The following is a 19,653-nucleotide window of genomic DNA, read 5'->3' on the forward strand; positions in this document are numbered from 1 at the left end:
GATGCCTTACTGCTTTTTAGGACTGCAGAGCAAATAACATTACCTGTTTTCTAGTACAATGTGTGGCCCCTATCTCAGTTCACAGAGGTGGTTTCTTAGAAGTGTTAAAAGTGTCTTCCATATGGGCCTGAACGGCTGACTGCTGTGTCAGGCTTCTAGATGCAGAGTAGGAGACCGATTTTTCTGAATTTTGCATTCCTGAAATTGATTTTTTGTGGACTACAGGGGACATATGGCATATACTGAGTGTCCTGTGCAAAATTTACTGTCTCATTTCCAGCAGCCTGTGAAAAGAAGTCATGAATAACCCCAGCATCTCATGATAACAGATCAAAAAAGAAAGCAGGAGGTCAGTAGGTCTAGACTTACCCTTGAAATAAGAACAGGTTGACATAGTTATAACTTTTGGTGAGGAAGTTACCAAGAACACGAGTTGGATATCCGCAGCGTATCTGATATGCTGATAAGCCAAAATAAACGCATTTCACAAAATACCAGAGCTGGGCAACTGTGTTCTGGCTAAATTTCCTGTAATGGAAAAGACAGATAAAGGGAAATGATGAGTTTTGTATCTGTGTATGACCAAATTAGCTTGAAATGTTTTGTGCTCCTAACAGTTTTCCTTTCCTGAGATCCTGTGAAAAGCCCTTGCAGGGTTTTTTTAATCCACTGCAGGGTTAAAACAGTATTTGAAAGACGCTGGATGAGAAAGTGTATAAACAGCACCTGTTGTGACTTCAGGGTGACAGGAGAGAGACTGGGAATAGGCTTGCCAAAGACTGAGGTCTCTGGGGTAGTGCAGTCTCGCTTTGGATGCTGAAGGTGCCTTGCTGCCTGACACAGGCCAGCCTGCCCTCCGACCCCACCACGGCGCATCCCTCTGTGAGCCCGGGGGAGACACTGCTTCTCTTGGCTTTTTGGAGGGCTGGCATCTGGACTGAATCTAGACAGTTTTAATGGCTATTTGTGTTCATGGGGGCACCTCGAAGGTCATGAACTCATACAGGAATCTAAGCTGGAGTGACCTCTGAAGATCATCTTTTTCAGCCTCCCCTGCTTGAATCAGGTTCAGGGACCTGTCCGTTTGAGTTTTGAGTATCTCTGAGGATGGAGACCCCACAACCTGTCTAGGCAACCTGCTCCACTGTTGGATTACTATCATGGTGAAAAGATTTTTTGTCATACCTAACTGAAATGTCCCTTTTTTCCACCCTGTGGCCTCTTGTCCTATCTGAAAAGAGCTTAGCTTCTTCTCAATGCCCTCTTTATTAGGTAGCTGAACACAGCTCTTCCCTTCCCCTTCTCCAGACTGAACTAACCTTGTTCCATCAGCCTCCCCCCACATCACGTGCTCCATCCCCCTGACCATCTTGGTGAACATGTGCCACTTCTGACTGCAGTTCAATAGCATGGTAGAACTGCAAGAGATGCCCTGTGATGGACATGATCCAGTATTTTCAATTATTTCCTGCAAAACTGTTTTCATTAAGAAATTTTCAGGGGCTTCTAAGAATCAGCCTAACTTAGAAGGAATACAGGAGGTTTCTAATGCAGATTTGAGATCAACAACTTGATATAAATTTCATAAAAACACAGAAAAAGTCAAAATAATTTTATTGCCTTTCGAGTGACCAAAGCAAGCCAAAAGTTTCCTATCAATTCTCAATGCACATTAGATAGGAGATCCACTCGAAAAATGCATTTTTTTCCTCAAGTTGAGGCACAATTACTACTGCATTGAGGAAAAAAGAAAACATTTGGTTGTGAGAGGAAATGAGACCTTCCAATCTGTCTTTATACTATGCACCTATTTTGTTTTTTTCCCAGTAAAATAACTTGACTGTTAATGAAGTGTAATGTGTTCAGGTGACACACTCAATTTCCCTGTACAGTCAGTGGAGCGAGGTAAATACTTCAAGGAAATTTAAATCTTAAGAGGGGAGTTATCCAAGCACTAGAGAGTGAACCTTAACACCTCTGCAGTGCAGACCGAGGTGACAACTGCCTTGAGCCATGCAATGAGCAATGTCAGATTTTGAGTGTGAACCTGAACAGGCACGTGATACAAGATTTCACACAGTAGGTGACCACCTCCACATCACCTCCAGAGCCATCTGGCAGTAGCAGGGGAGGAGAACTGCTCTTCAGAAGAGACATGGGTTTTAGACACTCCTCAGTCTAACGATATTTAAATCCACATTCACACATTCCAGGAAAGTGATATAAGTTACTCTGAGAGAGACATTTTCTACTCACTCTTCTGAACCAGCGTGCAGTAGTCTTGGGAGTAGAGAACCGAATCAGAGGCCAACATTGTCTCAGCTGAGGGCTCTAATCACTCAATTAGAGGCAACTTCTCTTTCACCTGCTTGCATTTTAGCCTAAGTTGAGAATATTTCTGTATATACTTATATAATTAATTCTTCCTCAAACTTATGTTGGGAACAGTTATTGCTGTGGAAAGGCACTCCAACATTCTGCTTAGAAATGAGACCAAGAAGAAACCTGTTCATGATTCCAAAGCTTAGCTACAGCCACCTCAAATTTAGATACAAACAACTTGGTAGAGCATCAGTATTCAACCCATATTGTGTGATTATAAGGGTTATACCTTTCTGTCACTCCAGGCAAGATAAAGAACATCCAGAAATGTATTCCAAAAACAAGGATGACCTGGAAGATGACCTTTCCCATAACAGTCTTTTTGAGGTACAGTGCTCGATCTACCACCATGGTACCAAACTGAATAAGCACCATCACCAAAAATGCCTCCGGCACCTGGTCCTCTGATAATGAAGAGGTGATATCTGCTGCTGCAGAGTGTTTCTGAAAAGGAAAATGTAACAGAGTGGTTGAGGAAAGGAGGACACTCACATGATACTTAGCATCTACAACATGTAAATCCTACTGAGGATTTACAGATAGATGCCTCTGTGACATACCCCAAAAGCCCAAAATCCAAACACAATGATGATGAAGTCCACTGTATCTGCGAGGAACATCAGCACATACACATCAGTCACTGCACTGTAGTCTGGATGAATGAGATTGTAGAAAAACTGTCTGATGGGCACATACACCTGGAGGGTCCTAAAACAACATAGACCACAATGTGATTTAACAACACTGTAACTTGCACTGAAGAAAAGAATGGCTGGGTGTGATATGATTAATGTTTCTAAAGGTATCTAAGATCTACTCTGACAGCCTTCACAGGGCTCCACAGAAACCAGTCCCTTGTTCTGATGGCTTCTAAACCACTGTATTAGCGTTTGTTCAGTAGAAATACACACAGCTAACCAAGTCCACACAGAGTACTCAGCTTTTTTATGACTTGGAGTGAAAGCATGCACATACAATGAACTGTATACGTACCCATTCGTCCCCTTGAATTAACAGAAGTAGGAACCTGCTCTCTTTAAAATGATGTTTTACTGCTTTACTGTTTGGAACCTCCCCCCAGACCCATGCAACTCCTCACATTGCTCACTTTTTAATTGTAAAGGCCTTGGCTTTGATCATTTGTTCACGAAACTTTTCCATAAGAAGTTCTTTTCTAGATTTTTGCTTGATGCTTAACACACTGCTTCCTTTCTGACTGCTGTTTCTTGTACTGGTACTTCCTGAAAAAAGAAAGGGAGGGAAAGGGAAGCTAATTCAAAATCAAAGTTTAAATACAAAACCTAGAAAGTAATAAATCTTGAGATTTCCATGCCATATATGAACCCCACATTTGAAAGAAGCTTTGAAACGAATTCTTATGTTTTTCCAATATGATAAAATCTTGAAAACATCCAGTAAAGGTTTGATCACTGGCAGATCAAGACTTGATTAATAACTCTAAAAACAGAAGACTAGTGATAAAGGCAAGTATTTGATTGATCTGACAGTCATCTCAATTGGTTACATACATTCAGGCTAGAGTGAGCCTGTCCTTCTTACGAGATGGGATAGGTAACCTGTTTCAATATACCTAATCAAACCTTTTTCTCACTTCAAGTATTATCAAATGTAGATATGAAAAAAACATATGCTTTGCATTCCCTCTAGAAGGAGATTATGCTGAACCAGAAATTCTGGATCTGGGCCACACTGAGCATTCCTTTCCCAGCTTTTGTATAATGTCATTTTAAAAACATAATGAATCACAAAGTACGGCTCTCCATTTAAACTCTAAGAAAGCTTGGAGTGTGTTCAAACATGAAAATAGTTCGGTTCGTATCCTATTTCCTCACTGAGGAGCAGCAGCATTCAGTAGCCTCTGGGATCTCCGCAGCAACTGGCATAAGGTTTCAGCAGGATGATCCTATGGGAAATGAGCATTTGGTCTTCAACTCCTCGAAATGCCATGACATTTACCTCTCTTAGATCTGTGTGAGGAGAAGCTGGACCTGTGTGAAAGCTGTGATACACTGCTGGAGCTCTTCCTCCTGATGGCGGTCTGCTGTTCGGGGAAATGGACATGGATGGATTCCACTGATGCTGCAAGATTGACAGATTTCAAAGAGGCAGAAGAGTCTCTCCTGCCTCCTGTCAGAGAGAGCTCATCATCAGTATCCTCTTTATTACTGGAGCTGTCTCCTTTCTCATCTTCATCCCATAATCCGTGACACTAGTCAAAAAGAAGAGAGCATTCCAACCTTGTATTTCTGTCACAGTATTTATCACAGGCATTGCTAAGCTCAGTTTTCTGTTCGCAAGGGGGAAGAGAAATTCATCGTGTTGGGATATCAGAATCATGGAATCACCTAGGTTGGAAAAGACCTTTAAGATCATCAAGTCCAATTGTAAGCCTAACGCTGCCAAGACTACCACTAAACTGGGTTCCTAAGTGTTGCATCTACCTGTCTTTTAAATACCTCCAGGGATGGTGACTCAACCATTTCCCTGGGCAGCCTGTTCCAGTGCTTGACAACCCTTTCAGTGAAGAAATTTTTCCTAATATCCAAGTGAGTGACTTTCCTATATCACATGCATGACTAAAAAATTAAAACTAAAAATTAAATATAAAATAAAAAATTACATGAACTCAGATTACCTTTAATATGGATCTGTGGAAGAATAAAGCAAGGAGCTGAACAAGATCATAGTGCACATAACCCTCTTTCTTCTCGATGCCAATAATATTGGGCGGATGGTAAGGTTTATCTTTTGTGTAATCCACATATTTATTCCAAGGAAAGAAGCCAAACTGGAAGAAGTACTTTATGACAATGGCCACCTGTTCAGAAACACAACACACTTAGGGTTTTATAAGCATGGCAGATATAATAGCCTTATGACATTAAGAGGGGAGAAATTACTACTTTGTCAGCTTTATGAGAAGATAAACAAGCACATTCATTGCTACAGAGGAATAACAGTTCACATTTCCTCAGTAATAAAGTCAATCAACGTTTACCAGAAGACGACGTTCAGTGGTACCTGAGATACTGCAAGCAGTGTATACTGTCTCTTGATTAGCAATTACATGGTAGCTGTTTGCAGATGCTCTGTTCTTGTGATAACTGCTTTACATGCCAGGAAGACTATTGCTCATTTCAATTAAGAAAAACATAAATGAGACCTTTTCATACCACAGAAGTTGCTGAGGACTTTAGCAAATACTTATACTAATATGAAGGTCCAAAGGCCCCTGATCCTAGACATCAAATCCAGAAAAGCAACCATGCAAAGCTTACAACTTAACTTTTCTGTTAGATGTGGGGTTGAAAAAACAGTAGCATACCTCAGTGTAGACAATGGCTGTCATCCAGAAACGTTTGCTTGGCCGAGGAACAGATAGCATGGCCCAAAGGAATATAAGGATGGGAAGCACCAGAGTTATCATGGAGGCAGAGATCATGTGGTTAAGAATGATCACAAAATAGCACACCATTTCTGACCGAGCCACCAGCGTATTGTACAGGGCATAAATAAGAAGCAAGACTCGAGGCTGACCAACATAGAACTTCTCTGACTCCTCCAGCTCGTCATCATGAAACATCCTGTGAGGAGCGAGTACCATAAATTAAATGAAAATTAATTTCACAAAAGCTGCTTTTTAAATCACTATTTTTCCTTTTGAAAAACTATAAAATCATGCTGCGGAGTTCAATTAAAAAAAAAAAAAGGGAAAAAAGATAGGATTTGCTACTATAAAAAAATAGCCTTATTCTAAGCTCAGAAAACAAGAATTTCAGGCAAAATAACAAGAAGCACTGTTCTGCTGGTTTTTAATTTACCCAGAGAGTTGGCTTGGCCTAAGAACTTCTACCAGTACTGCTTTCCTACAGTTGCCAAACCCATATATCTCATGTAAATCACACCATGCTGGTGTGGCCCTGTCTGGATTCATATCTGATTTATCAATAGAGATGAGAATTTAGAGAAACTCCAGAGGTCCATCAGGAGATGTACATTATGAATAGTCCTCTGACATAAGATTAGAGTGTAACAATTGCCCTTGAGCATTAGATGGGCCCGATCTTCTCCCCTTTACCTAATTCAAATAAATACAAAAGGCAGCAAGAAATCATTACATGACTTTCACATACATTCACAATTCACTTTGATTTTCATAAAGAGTGCCCTGGCCTGAGAAGGGGTCTCACAAAAAAGCAAAAATGACTATGGAAAACCAGAAGAAAAGACATTGCATCTACAAAGTCAGATCCACACAGCCTCTCTCTCTCTAGCAGTCAGGCTGAAAGGCATTTCTACAGTTTAAGATTTCATCCTTGCATTCAAGGAAGCTCTCCCTTAGCTGAGTTAGGCCAGAAAGCAGAGGAAGAAGAGCAGGAGCACCATCCTCACCTCCGTGCTGGTTGTGCTACTGAGCAGAGTGCCTGAGAGGCAAAAAGAGGAGCAAGCCTTATGAAAGTACTTAGCTAGGTGGTCTCTCTGCATAGTCCTCAGCTCCTACTGGCTTAAAGAAAAGCTCTGCCAAAGGTCAGAGTTTCCTTTACAGCAATCAAAAATAATTAAAGTAGAAACATTTTCCCAGAGAGCCCTGGAGGAAACTTATTTGAAATCACAGATGCCTAGAGCAGAGAAGCCCTCTCCACAAGGGATGTTTAGAAAAGCCCTTGACCCCATGACAATTGCAGCACAGAAATCTGATGCTAATTGGAACAATTAGGGATGGCATCTAGGGATGAAGTGGAGATTCTTTCCAACATTTATTTGAATAATTTTAGAAATCTGTAATTAGAACAGCTGCACAGGGAATTAACTTCTTCCCTTAAATCAAACTTAGCACAAGGTCTGTATCAGAAACTGTAAGCTAGTTCTAAGACAAAAATCCCAAAGTAAATGACAAAACTTCACAGACTGGGACCAAGAATTTTTCCCTGTTGAAGGTCCTTACTTGTTGAGAAGCAGCTCACTAGCCGTTAGCTCGTGTGTCAATGGAGGGAGTATCGTATCATTAAGTTTGTCTGTCCGACTGTCGTCTGGGCTCACCATCATGAGGCTTTTACCAGCTGAGTCATCTGGGGAGCCAAAGGGAAGGTGTTCAAAGCTGACAGCTTTGCTATAGGAAGGTGGAGCTTCTGCATTGCTATCCACGGTGGAGTACAACGGCATATCTGTATCAGGAGTATACGCAGCTCCTTCTGAACCCAGGCTATAATCTTCCACCTCCTCTTCCTCCGGCCTTGATGCAGGATGAGCTCCTTCCTCTTCATGCTCCCCTTCTACCTCCTCAATGGTTTCTGTTGTCCCCTGACGAGAGTAGAGCATGGTGACCTGTGTAGGTTCACTGTTGGGGATGGACGGAGAGACAGGGAGTTGAGGCTTAACAGGCTCACCACCAGGCAAAGTTTGTTAATTGTACCTTTACGTAGACAGCTGAGCAACCCCATCACATTCCCAGGCCTTCAAAGTTCATGAAATCCGGTAGTAAATGTATCACTGTGATCTCCTCTCACACAGATTACCCTAAACGATGTCCCAGTGAACTCACAGTGATTCACTCTCACACCAGCAAAGGGCAAACTAATATCATCATCAAGAGGAACTACACTAACTTTCTGAAGGTAGTTCAAACACATTCTGACCCGAATCAGGACTTACTATTACATCTACTTAAAGCATGCTCCATGGTAAATGATAGGCAGCCATTGGGTTCCTTCTAAACATGGTGCATTTCACCACCACCGTATGGGTGCTTTATACAACTGGAACATGAGCTCAACACACACATCAATTCTGATTCCAAATAAAGAACAAATAAATTGCTAACATGGAGAAATACAATCTAGATTACAAAACTGTTCCAGGAACAGGGTGTCTTGCTTACCTTTAGATTGCCCTATGTTCTTCCATACAGTCTTCATTTTAACTTACCTGCCTGCTTTTCTTCTCTATGTACCTATTTTCTTTTTCAATTGTTCTTATTCACTCTGTTCAGTTCTCTGCTTGTTCACCTTGGTTATTCTCAGTTTTGCGTGGAGTCACAGAATCATAGAACGGTTTGGGTTGAAAGGGACTTTAAAGATCATCTAGTTTCTGCCATGGGCAGGGACACCTTCCACTAGACCAGGTTGCTCAAAGCCCCATCCAGCCTGGCCTTGAACACTTCCAGGGATGGGGCATCCACGGCTTCTCTGGGAAACCTGGCCCAGTGCCTCACCACCCTCACAGTAAAGAATTTCTTCCATATATCTAACCTAAATCTACTCTCTTTCAGTTTAAAGCCATTCTCCCTTGTCCTATCGCTACATGCCCTTGTAAGAAGTCCTTCTCCAGCTTTCTTGTAAGTCCCCTTTAGGTACTGGATTGTCACTATAAGGTCTCCCCGGAACCTTCTCTTCTCTAGGCTGAACAACCCCAACTCTCTCAGCCTGTCTTCATACAAGAGGTGCTCTGGCCCTCTGGTCATCTTTGTGACCCTCTTCTGGACTGTCTACAACAGGTCCATGTCCTTATGATGGTGGCCCCAGAGCTGAATGCATCACTACATAAGCATTTTCTCTCTTAATGCTCTGTGCTCTGCAACAGTCTCAACTGATGTAAATTCATGCAGCCTGATGACACCAGATGGGAATCTGGACACCGTAATTTGAAAAATATTGTCTTGGCTTTGCTTTCACCCTTTTAATCCTTTGCAAGTATTTCTTCACCTCTCCCCTCAAACATCACTCTTCCTCTTTTTAGCCTCCATTCCAGTCCTTCTCCATAAGTTAGACAACAGGCAATAGTCTTTTGTTGGCTGCATATTCTTGTATCTCAACAGAGATAAACCAGGTTTCACATAGCTCCTGTGAAATGAATGGGACCATGTTTTCACCTGAAGTATGACCTTTTACAGAAAACTGGCACTGGCAAAGCCAGCTGGCACTACCATCTCCTGCTGAAACTAAAAATGAAGTTCCATCTCTTTTTCTTTTACATCACTTCTGAACTTATTGTGGCTACCTTAGATCACTTTATTTCTAGCAGACTTTTAATTAGAACATGTAACACTACTCTATTGTTAGGATGTGTGTTTCAATGAGTCATGGTAGCACTCATTCTGGTTAAAATGCACAAAAGCGCAAAATCCCATCATTTCAAAACCGATCAACACCAAAAATTTGTAAAACACTTTAAATGCTGAAAAAGAATGATCTAATATGCCATAAAATTTCATATTTATAACACTAGTCGATACACTGTTTCCCAATGTCATATAAAACTCTGGGTGTTACCTGCTAAAAAGTGAGCAAATGGGTCTGAATAGTTCTCTCTTGTACTGGATATTGATATTATTCTTTATCTTTTCATAGCTGTTTCCCCTTTTTTAAATTCTAACACCTCACAGACTGTAAATCAATGGTACAGTAATGAAAACATATTCAGCAATCTTTCCTATACAGGGGAAACTAAAAACTGAAAGAACAAGGCCAACTGCCTATCTTAGTTTCTAAAATTAGACATTGAAGTCCATATTTAGGATAACTGATTAGCTGAGAAACTTCACTTCCAGCTTCCAATTCTAATATGAACAACCATCAGCTTGATAACTCAGAAAATCAGACTCTTTTCTAACTGAATAAATACAGACTTTAGCCTGGTTTTAGACAGCCAGCATAATGTAACGGAAGAACTTTTAAAAATATATGAATTAAGGATGAAAAACAAAACAAAACAAAAACCAGAGTAAGAAGTGAAACAGCAAGTGAGTCCTACATTATGACCCTGACTTTGAACCTCAGAATTGTGCCACAACACAGAAGGGAGTAAAGCTTCCATTAACCATGCAAACCACTCTGTACACCACGTATCTGCAAATGCAAATTTATGTACACTGCAGTAAGTATAATGGTATGGGTAAATGAGTGAACAAAGCATGCATGAGTTAAGCACCTTGACACTATACTGCCACTGTCAGCTGATGAGGAGGACATATCCATGCTCTGCATTTTACGAAGCCTAGGTCGAGCGCGCTCACTTGTTTTAGGAACAGTGTCTGGTCCATCTAAATCATCAAGGGTTGACTGCCTTGAGAACAGCATGGTTGCTTCAGTGTAGCAGCTAGCAGCGCAAACAGTTATAAAGACAGTGTTAAATACAAACGATATTACTATACACATGGTTCAGTAAACAAATATGCTTGCCATGCAGAAAAACACTGACACAGAGAGAAAACGTTCAGAGAGAAGATAAGGATTTTTCAGAGTCACCATGTAAACACATTGCTATGCACAGATTTCTCATGGTCGTATTCATATAGGGGCTATAGAAGGCTAACTCCCACCTTTTTACTACTTAAAGTGATATGAAATCAACACAATGCTCTACATGCTTTCCAGGAGCACCAACTTAACATACGTGAGGAGGTTTCATTTTCTTTGCTCCCCCCCTAAGTTTCCAAATTCCACAGAAATGTTTTGGGAAGTGACCTCCTCTGGACTAATTCTATTTTACTAATGAAATACTGTGCTGAATTTTTACACAGGTACAAGCCAATTTCCTAAAAGAGCTCTTAAAACTGAACAAGCTCATATTCCACAAATAGAAAAATAGCTGTCAGACATTGGCTAATCCACTTTCCAAACCAAAGAGCCAAATAGGGTAAGTTACTTAGCCAGTAGATGCATGCTAAATATAACCTGCTCTGCATGGGATGGCTTTTATTTTGATATTTAGTAGTAAATCCTGATTATTATTTCCAGAAGATTTCATTTATTTCAATCACAGCTTTAAACTATTTCAAAATTGGTAACACGCATCTCTTGAAAGAACAGATATAATAAACCCTTATCTCCTTTCACTTATCAATACAACAGGGCACCAGAGACATACACCATACATTGAGCATTTCTGTGTTACTGGAGAGAAGAACTGGACGAGTTATGAGAAAGAATGTACATAATTAAATACAAGCATATAACAGTAACAGGAAAGAAGCAAATACATTAATGACATATGGTAGGTAAAAATTAATTCTCCTGTAAAAATCTTTGGAAAACACAGATGTCTATGAAATAATTTGAGGTAACTGGTGTTTTAACACATGCAATGACCTGTCTGAGTCTTTCAGATAGAATGAGAGAAGAAAGGACCCAAAATGCAGGATTTACACTCTACTTTTCTTCTTTGAGTCCATCTGTGTTACACCTGAGCAGTGGCAACAGGGTATTTGCTTCCTTGAGAAGCATTATGTTTGTCCAGGGGCACAAAGAATTGGGAAAGAGGTCAGAAGGGAAGGTCAATGGCGTTTTCTGTGTTACTTTGGTCTTGTTAGCTTGAAGTGAGGAAAAAACCCTAGTGGCATGAAGGGACAGTTTGCAATTATTGCCTTAAGAAAATTGAGGAGGAAAACAGTGAAATACATGGAGCAAGGAAGCAGTTATTCTTAGGCCTGCACTCACTGATCGCCTTTGACAGAATGGGCTGAGGCTAAAAGCACACTTCGGTCTTTGAATAGAAGAAAAGTATCACCAAGATACCAAAGGTATTGTGAAATACTTTCCTTAAACAGTATTAATGGCAGGGGTACCTCTGTCCTGCCAGTTCATTTGGCCAAGACCCTTTAAAAGCCACTTCATTATTTCAATGTGTGCGCAAAGGCACACAAGCATCCTCCAGACAAGACCTGGAGGGCTGTCTGCGTGGCACAGGGTTCTGATGAACCAGCAAATGCTGCTTCCTGTAGGAACAGGAGGTCCACCCTAGAGGCTTGATTCAGCAGCATGGAAATCAGTCAGAGCTCTGAGTTACTGACGCCAGGGGGTCATGAGAGAGGAGGTGTCCCTTTGCACATATACCTGCGGAGAACAGCCAGGTTTTGTGAGGCTTTGGTGCTAAAATATAAGGAGATGGCAGCAAGTAGGCAATCCGGTTTTGCAGATTACCTTTCTGCCCGTGTGCCACAATGTTATCCATGAAATTTTACATCTCAAGGGCTGAGTTTATTCTTTTCAAGAGCAACACCTCTTAATAAGGTGTTGAAGTATTTTAAATGCAGACATAGTTCAAAGGGAACCTTCCAAGGGCCTTAAGCAGAGCAGCTGTTGCAATCAAAAGTTGCACTTGCCCGTTCATACATTTTCAATGGAAGAAACATATGCCAGCTGCCCTGCAAAACATGTAAGTTCTGACCCAGGTCCCAGAAAAATCAAAGAAAAAACATACATTAATCCCAACACATAAAAACATTTGCCCAGATGGAGTCCCTGCCATAATCTGGTTTAAAGCTGTTTTAAATGAAGAATGAATCATCAGAAGAATTATTGACTGAGCAGCTGCTCTGTATCCTTGACTTTCAGGAGATGTGTATGAGATGACACCTGTAGCACAGTCTGTATATTCTTTATATACTTTAGCAGCATGCTTCCGAACATGGAGGAAATGAGAACACCAATAAAGTGCAGAGATTTACACTTGGCAAAGCTGATGTTGACTCAGTCATTGACTATCACGTAAATTTAATCCAAGCATATCTTCCTGAGTGACTTTTCAGACTTGTGTCTCTGGAGACCTTGAAAAGCATTAGCTTTTTGTAATCATTAAAGGACTAGATACTTTAAATTGAGTGTTCATTAAAAGCCCTGAATTCAAGTATTTTACATAAAGTTGATCAGGTATCCATTTCAAATGGGGATATATATAGCAGAGATGTTTTTATCCTTGGTGAGCGGGAAATTTCTTACTTTATGACTTCCTTTTTGCTAAACAAATTTACCCTTCCCAGAGAGTTTATTAGTCTAAGTGGTGACTTACAAATTTTTCTAGATTTTTTTCTGTCTGTAGGCTAGTCACTGACTGGCATTACCTTTGTAAAGTACTGTACTCCCCACACCTGTAAGCAGAAATCCCAAACATTTCCTGTCATTCAGCCTCCTAAATCAGACTCAGATCCCACACCAAACTGGGACTTTCATTTCGTCCTCTCCTCTGCCTCCCAAGGTAAACGTTACTTCTCCAGTACTCCCTGCCTATTCACCCATCTGGTGAGGGAAGCACAGATGAAAAGTGGTGTCCATAAACACCCTGACCGCACTTGCATGTTCACTCTTACAGGAGGGCCAGGGGCTCCCAGCTGCAGCTCCTACAAAAGCCTACACAAAGGTAGAGTTGGGAACTGAATACGCTATTTGTGATGTACAAAAATGAATACAAACTGAACTGGATACAAAACCTTGGATATCCTGAAATCTGACTTAGGATCTTCATCTAGCTGTTATTCATAATTATAGGCAAAGCCCCACAAAGGCAGCCAACCAGTTTTAGTAAGTTCCCAACCATGTTACTGAAATTCACAAGCTGTTTAACGTAATAAGCAGTTCATCAGTCACATGGAAACAAACAGCAGTGAATGTTCTACCATGCTAACTCCCTATCCCTTTAGGTGGTGCTCCTCAAAGAGCTTGTTAAAGATCAACATCACTTGTCTCTTCCTGGCCCATATGAACTCTGCACTTCACCTTTAGGATATGTAAGAGTATTCATACATAAAGAGAAACCGATTACATTACAAATACCTCATTACACCTCTAGCTATTGCACAGAAAAATGACTGAGAATCAATGATAGCCCTGGTAAAAGAGAAAATCCCACAATCTTTTTAGAGCTTTATCTAGGATAAGAACAACATCCCTCAATAAGACTTACAAGGGTCAGCCCTGAACTTCAGAAGAAATGTGCAGTTCCTGCAACTGGTCAGGAAGGTTGTTCTCTCTGAAAAGACAGTGGTCAGAGTACTGAGCAGACACCTACAGTAATTCCTGTGCTGAGTACTGAGGAATATGTATTACTGTAGTGGAATAGCTTCTGTGCCTCTGCAGCCCTGTGTACTTCCACACAGGCCCATCCTACTCCTGGATCTAATTGGCACTACAGAATATTGTGTAGGGCAATCAAAGAAGGATAACCAGAATGCTGGTTAGAAACTTTCTGCCCCTTCATGAAAGTTTTCCATTGCAGTCCTAGATCCATGATCACAGGGGTGCTTTAGATTTAATTACTTGCTTTTATAATTACTGGAAATCATTACTTTGAAATGCAAGATGTCTCCTTCTCTTGTTTGGGCAATTAAAAGAAAATCGCTCAAAATCACATGGAGTTTAAAGAAATTTCACTTTTCTAAAAAAGCTCATAAGCACTTTCGTAATCCCAGGAAGAGACATGCAAGGGTGCCCCAATAACCAGATGGCATTATCATTCCACCAACAGACCCATTTTTGCTTCCTCTAATTACAGGTCATTATTATTATTATAGCAGATGTGTACAATTTGTAAATACTCTCAGTGCAAGAATATTTGATTGTTCATTACCAGAAGGAGAATTTGAGATTAGAGAAATCAGTCATAATCCTGCCTTTGCTATAGGTCCTGTGACATCTTCTAAGGAAGTGGCAATGACAGTAATGCATGTGAAAGATGTAACTTTTTCTGTTGCAAAGCAGCTCCACAGAATCACTGAATTCTCTGAGTTTGGAAAGAGATTTTAAATGTGTAAGTATGCTCAAAGCAGGATGACAAATGGGTGGTTATTCCGAAAAAAAAGACACAAGTGTAGCTCAGCACTCGATACCATCTCATCAAAGAGGCAGAATTTACACATGTAAATTCCAATATTTGTCTTTCTTTTTTAGAATTTACTTTGGAAATGGCTTCCCTTTGCTTTTAGTCAAAGTTCTTGCTAACGTGGTTGTATAATAATGATAACTTCTTCCATCAATAGTAAATACTGTGATCAAAAAACTATTTAATGAAAGCAGATGGATACTACTATTCCTTCTTTAGGTGAGACCAAACTTTGTGGAGTTAAATTCTGCCCTGCAAATACCCAAGTGGCTCCAAGTAAGGTGGTAATATAATTTGGGTTTACATTTTTCTCACATCATCTGACTCCTGTAAAACTTTGAGACAAAACACAAAGGTGTTTCTTAGTTGGGTAGCTAGCCATCAAGGAAGATTTGCTCGGTTTTGGTTTTTTTTTTTTACTGGAGTGAACCTCTCAAAGGCCAGTGCTCACCCTGAGGAGCAATTTGTGAATATTTTGTTGAAGCACAGTACTCACAGGTACTCTCTTACACTTGTTCTTCAGTAACATCAGAAAGGAAGACAAGCCCTCATTATTTTCAGCCTGCTAACATCTACCCATATGTCATTAGTAAAAGCTAAGCATAATTTTACTGTACACAGCAGCTACCGAGTTTGCTGAGAGTATCAAACAATATGATACTTCCACACTTCAGAGAACAAGAGAGCAGAATGCAATGGATTATGAAACAGATGGATTTCCAAAGCCCTCCCTCCCTTTTCCCCCTCATGTTGGACAATTTCTGTAGTATCTTAAAAGTGAAGAACATAAAGGACATGGTGGGAACAGGCTGTCTCTATAAGAGAAGGAAGTTAACGTGTTTGCCTCTGTGCATGGAGAAGTAGGAGCATGCAGTAGTTTTGGCAAATGACTTGATGGCATCTGTCCTCAGAAAAGGATGAGGAAAGCAATTTTCCTGAACAAGTATGGGTATTTGATCCACAAACCATGTAGCTCTGCTGGACTGTAATCAAAGTAGTTTGGACACCAGGCTCTTCAGATGATCTTTGCCCCGTTTGTATGACAGGGTGTGTATGATTTTGTTCTCTCAAATCCATAACCTCTCTCAGTGCAAAGCCTTTTTTGATTTGTGGGCAACAGACAACAATTTATTTTACAAAGACAAAATATTTACAATGAATGAACGTTCCCCAAACTCCACGCCTGAATTCATAAAACAGTATCCCATAAAGCACCCTTAAGAGGCTCTTATTTTCCATTACTTTTTACAAGATTGGAACCCCTGTCAATAACTCCTAAATCTAGGGGAAAGAGAAAGCAGCAGGGTAGTCATGCAGTGGAAAAGGAGTTAGTCCAACAACTGAACCCACCTGCAGAGGAATACTAACATGAAGCTGAGTTTTCACTACTAAAATGGCATGGATAAATGAAAAAGTGGATTCAACATCAATTAGAAAGTTCATCAGTACTTAGACATTATCTAAAATTACATCTACTGCATGATCCCTCTATCTTTAACAAAATAAAATTAAATCAGTACCTGGAGATACTGTCACGAGAAGCTGCTGAATCTAAACTATCCATTCTTTCAGGTGCTTGCAAACCAGAAGCTTGACCAGGATTTTTATCAACTGAGTCCAGTCCTGACTCCTTTGAAAGTTTCATCATGTGGTTCTGGTAATACATATGGATGCTCTCCCGTGTTGGAACATTTCCCTGTGGAAGAGAGTAGAGGTAGAGGCACATGGTAGGGGGGAGGTATATTCTTCAAGGAACTGGTTTCTTCTGTTATTTGGCAAGGAATGGACTAAGAACTGTGAAAACAGTTTCCTAGTAAATAATAACCTCCCACTAGTAATTCCTTTCCAGAGTGCAAGTCAGATTCTGACTTAAATTACCATGGCACAAAGAGCTGGCTTTTCAAGCAAAACTGGAGCAATGCAAGCAGTTTCAGCCTATATATAGCCAAGAAAACTCTGCCAGGTGGACTGCAGATCATTCAGCATGAAAATGAGGTGTGGGCTGGGACCATGACTCAACCTGTACTCCAGCAACTTTTGAGATATCTCTTTCAGATAGCTTCACTGACTCTAAGAACAAATCATACATCTTATTAATGGTCAATAGCAGTTGTTTTAAACAGAAAAAAACCACACCAAAACCCAACAGGTCATGTACAAACTGTTCTAGATTTTCATTAGTGTCCCAAAATAAGTATTTATTCATGAAGTATGGATAGAGTTGGAAAACTGAAAAATACACTGAAGACCTTTACTCTTTCCCTGTGACTTCAAGATCAAGCAAGTTCATGAAAGGGTGGTTTTATTAACTGTCAGCCCAGATCTGGGCACAGAATCAAGTCTTTCTGGCTATGACATTACAATCAGAAGTCTAAAGGTGTGTCATAAGACTAAACCTGAGAATTCCAGTTTAGGCGGAAACACATCCAACCATTTCCCTAGCAGTTGCACTGACTTCAGAAGATACACTGAGAGAGAAGATTGCTGCACTTGAAAAGTCAGACTTACAGTGAAGCCTTATGCAAGGACTTTTCCCAGCTAAAATAATAAAAGTACACTAAAATACTGCCCATATTTCCTTTATTAATATTATTAGTTACTATTATTTCAAGTCTGGTCCTCTACACTACCCCAAATCTAAAATTTTCAAAATCTGAAGAAAAAAAAATCTTAAGAACAAAATCTGAAACTCAAGGTTTTAAATAGTTTTGTTTGTATACAAACTGTGTTGCTTCTGCAGTAATAAATGTTTGTACCATTATGACAGCCTGACTCTGAAATTACGGCACATGCTACATTCTAGCTCAGCTGCAGGCCTGGAATAAAGTAGAAGAGCTGTGACAGCAAAAGTGGCCCACAACTGATGGAGGACTCAGTTTCAGGTTCTTCTGTAGCTGGAAGAAAGACCAAAGGAACTTCATATATCGAGTTAACTGTTCCCAACTCCACATTGAACAAAGAAACGTCACCATGATGCTTGCAGTGAGAGGCTCTTTTCTTGGGCAGCAATGACAGGCATGGAGCTGCTACAGAGACCTGGGGATGCTGTGGAGGAACTGATGATTCTGATGTTCATAGTACCAATATTTCACAGAAGAGGTGAGAAAGATCCTAGAAATATATCTGAAGTTTAAAGGTAAATGACTAAGGGGAAATACTTTAAAGGGTCCCTAAGTACCAGACGATTTAGGATTGAAGCAGGATATAGCAGTATCCAAGTACATATGGGCTCTACTGTAATCAAAATAGCACCAGGCTGCTGGCAACACGAAATAAATAAATAAATTGGGAACAAAGGCTATGAAAAACTGAATAAAGTTGATGTGAGAAGTAGCAAAGAATGATCAAAATAAGGTCCCAAATAAGAAAAGGCCATAAGAAGGCAGTTAGCCTGGCTTCTGCATAAATGTTAAAACTGAAAACTCAGGGGTGGGGAGAAGGAATCATGTGATTTTCAGTAAGGATATGTAAGTCCTGTGTGACCTGGGGCGAAAATATCACTACAATACTGTACTATCACAGAACAGATTTTACAGGAAGGATGGAATAGAAGACAGTTTGAGAAAAAGGTGGTATGGTTCAAAAAACATAAAGTCTAACAAATTAAATAAATTCACTGTGCCAGGATTGTCACAGAGTTTCTGTGGGTGGACTTGAACCAATTAATGCTGAAAAAGTATAATATGAAGGCTTGATTTGTGATCATCAAACCAGGAGTGCACTAGTGCCTGTTAAATATTAAGGAAGATTACAGAAGATGCCATCAGAATAACGATGCACAATAACACAAGTTCATTTTCAAATGTAGTCATATGGAATAGGTAAACATCACAAAAGAGCCTGCAGGCACACACAAAGTCACCAGAATGGAAAAGACCAGGAGGAAGAAGCAAGAAAATGTCCTTCAATAAGTGAAAGTCACGAGGAAAAACAAACATGAATGAACTTTCTACAGTTAAATGTAAAACTTCAGCAAAATTGAACCAAAAGAGATGCTGAGGAATAACTTGCTAAAATAAAAAATATATATCTGGTAACAAAACCATTTTCAAGAATATTACAAGAATCAACTGCCAGAAAGCCAGAGTATCAACAGGTGATCAAGGCATAAAAAGGTGTAAGGGAGTTATGGCATCAGGACAAGAAAAGACTGAATCTTTTGCATCCCTCTTCAAAGCAGAAAAAGTCACTGATGTTCCCAGTGGAATAACTTGAACTCCATGGAATGATTGGAGTAATTATTTTTTAAAAGACAAGTCCGAGAACAAAACAATAAACTGAGCACTGAGTGGAAGGGGCTGACCCAAGAGCTCTGCAGCAGACAACAGATGAAACAGTGCCAGGGGAGGAGAAGGTAACACCAGTCCTTAAAAATGGCTTCAGGAGTTATCCTGAGTGACCCTTGTAAGAAATTAAGTGGTCATGAAATAAAGCGGACTACATCTATTTATTATACTTATCCTCTGTTATAAGACCGGAGATAAGAGGCACAAACAATACTTTTTCTTTACAAAGGAAGAAAGTAATTGACTGGTTCCCCCAAGTAGTTTTACTGTCCAGCATATTCAGAAATAATCTGTGTAAGGAAGAAAATAGTGATGTGATAAAGTTTGCACATGAAAAAAAAATTATCTGGCATATTCAAGTGTACAGTTGACT

The 19,653-nt window shown here is 40.1% G+C and overlaps 1 protein-coding gene across 15 annotated transcripts in view; it reads right to left on the reverse strand.

Annotated features, from left to right (window-relative positions):
- Window positions 1-19,653, reverse strand: part of PIEZO2 (piezo type mechanosensitive ion channel component 2) — a 314,755-nt gene that overhangs the window by 15,318 nt on the left and 279,784 nt on the right. For 13 of the 15 annotated variants that reach the window (XM_080379006.1, XM_080379005.1, XM_080379004.1 and 10 more), the window contains 10 exons: window positions 16,515-16,690; window positions 10,330-10,497; window positions 7,349-7,741; window positions 5,729-5,987; window positions 5,039-5,221; window positions 4,360-4,612; window positions 3,491-3,623; window positions 2,943-3,090; window positions 2,612-2,826; window positions 370-528 (listed from right to left, as the gene is read on the reverse strand). In XM_080379006.1, the coding sequence (XP_080235132.1) occupies window positions 370-528; window positions 2,612-2,826; window positions 2,943-3,090; window positions 3,491-3,623; window positions 4,360-4,612; window positions 5,039-5,221; window positions 5,729-5,987; window positions 7,349-7,741; window positions 10,330-10,497; window positions 16,515-16,690 (2,087 nt within the window). The remainder of the gene's footprint in view (window positions 1-369; window positions 529-2,611; window positions 2,827-2,942; window positions 3,091-3,490; window positions 3,624-4,359; window positions 4,613-5,038; window positions 5,222-5,728; window positions 5,988-7,348; window positions 7,742-10,329; window positions 10,498-16,514; window positions 16,691-19,653) is intronic. The other 2 variants (XM_080379011.1, XM_080378999.1) reach the window with 1 other exon arrangement.

This window comes from Falco punctatus (genome assembly GCF_963210335.1).
Source record: "Falco punctatus genome assembly, chromosome: 3".
In the NCBI taxonomy this organism is placed as follows: domain Eukaryota; kingdom Metazoa; phylum Chordata; class Aves; order Falconiformes; family Falconidae; genus Falco; species Falco punctatus.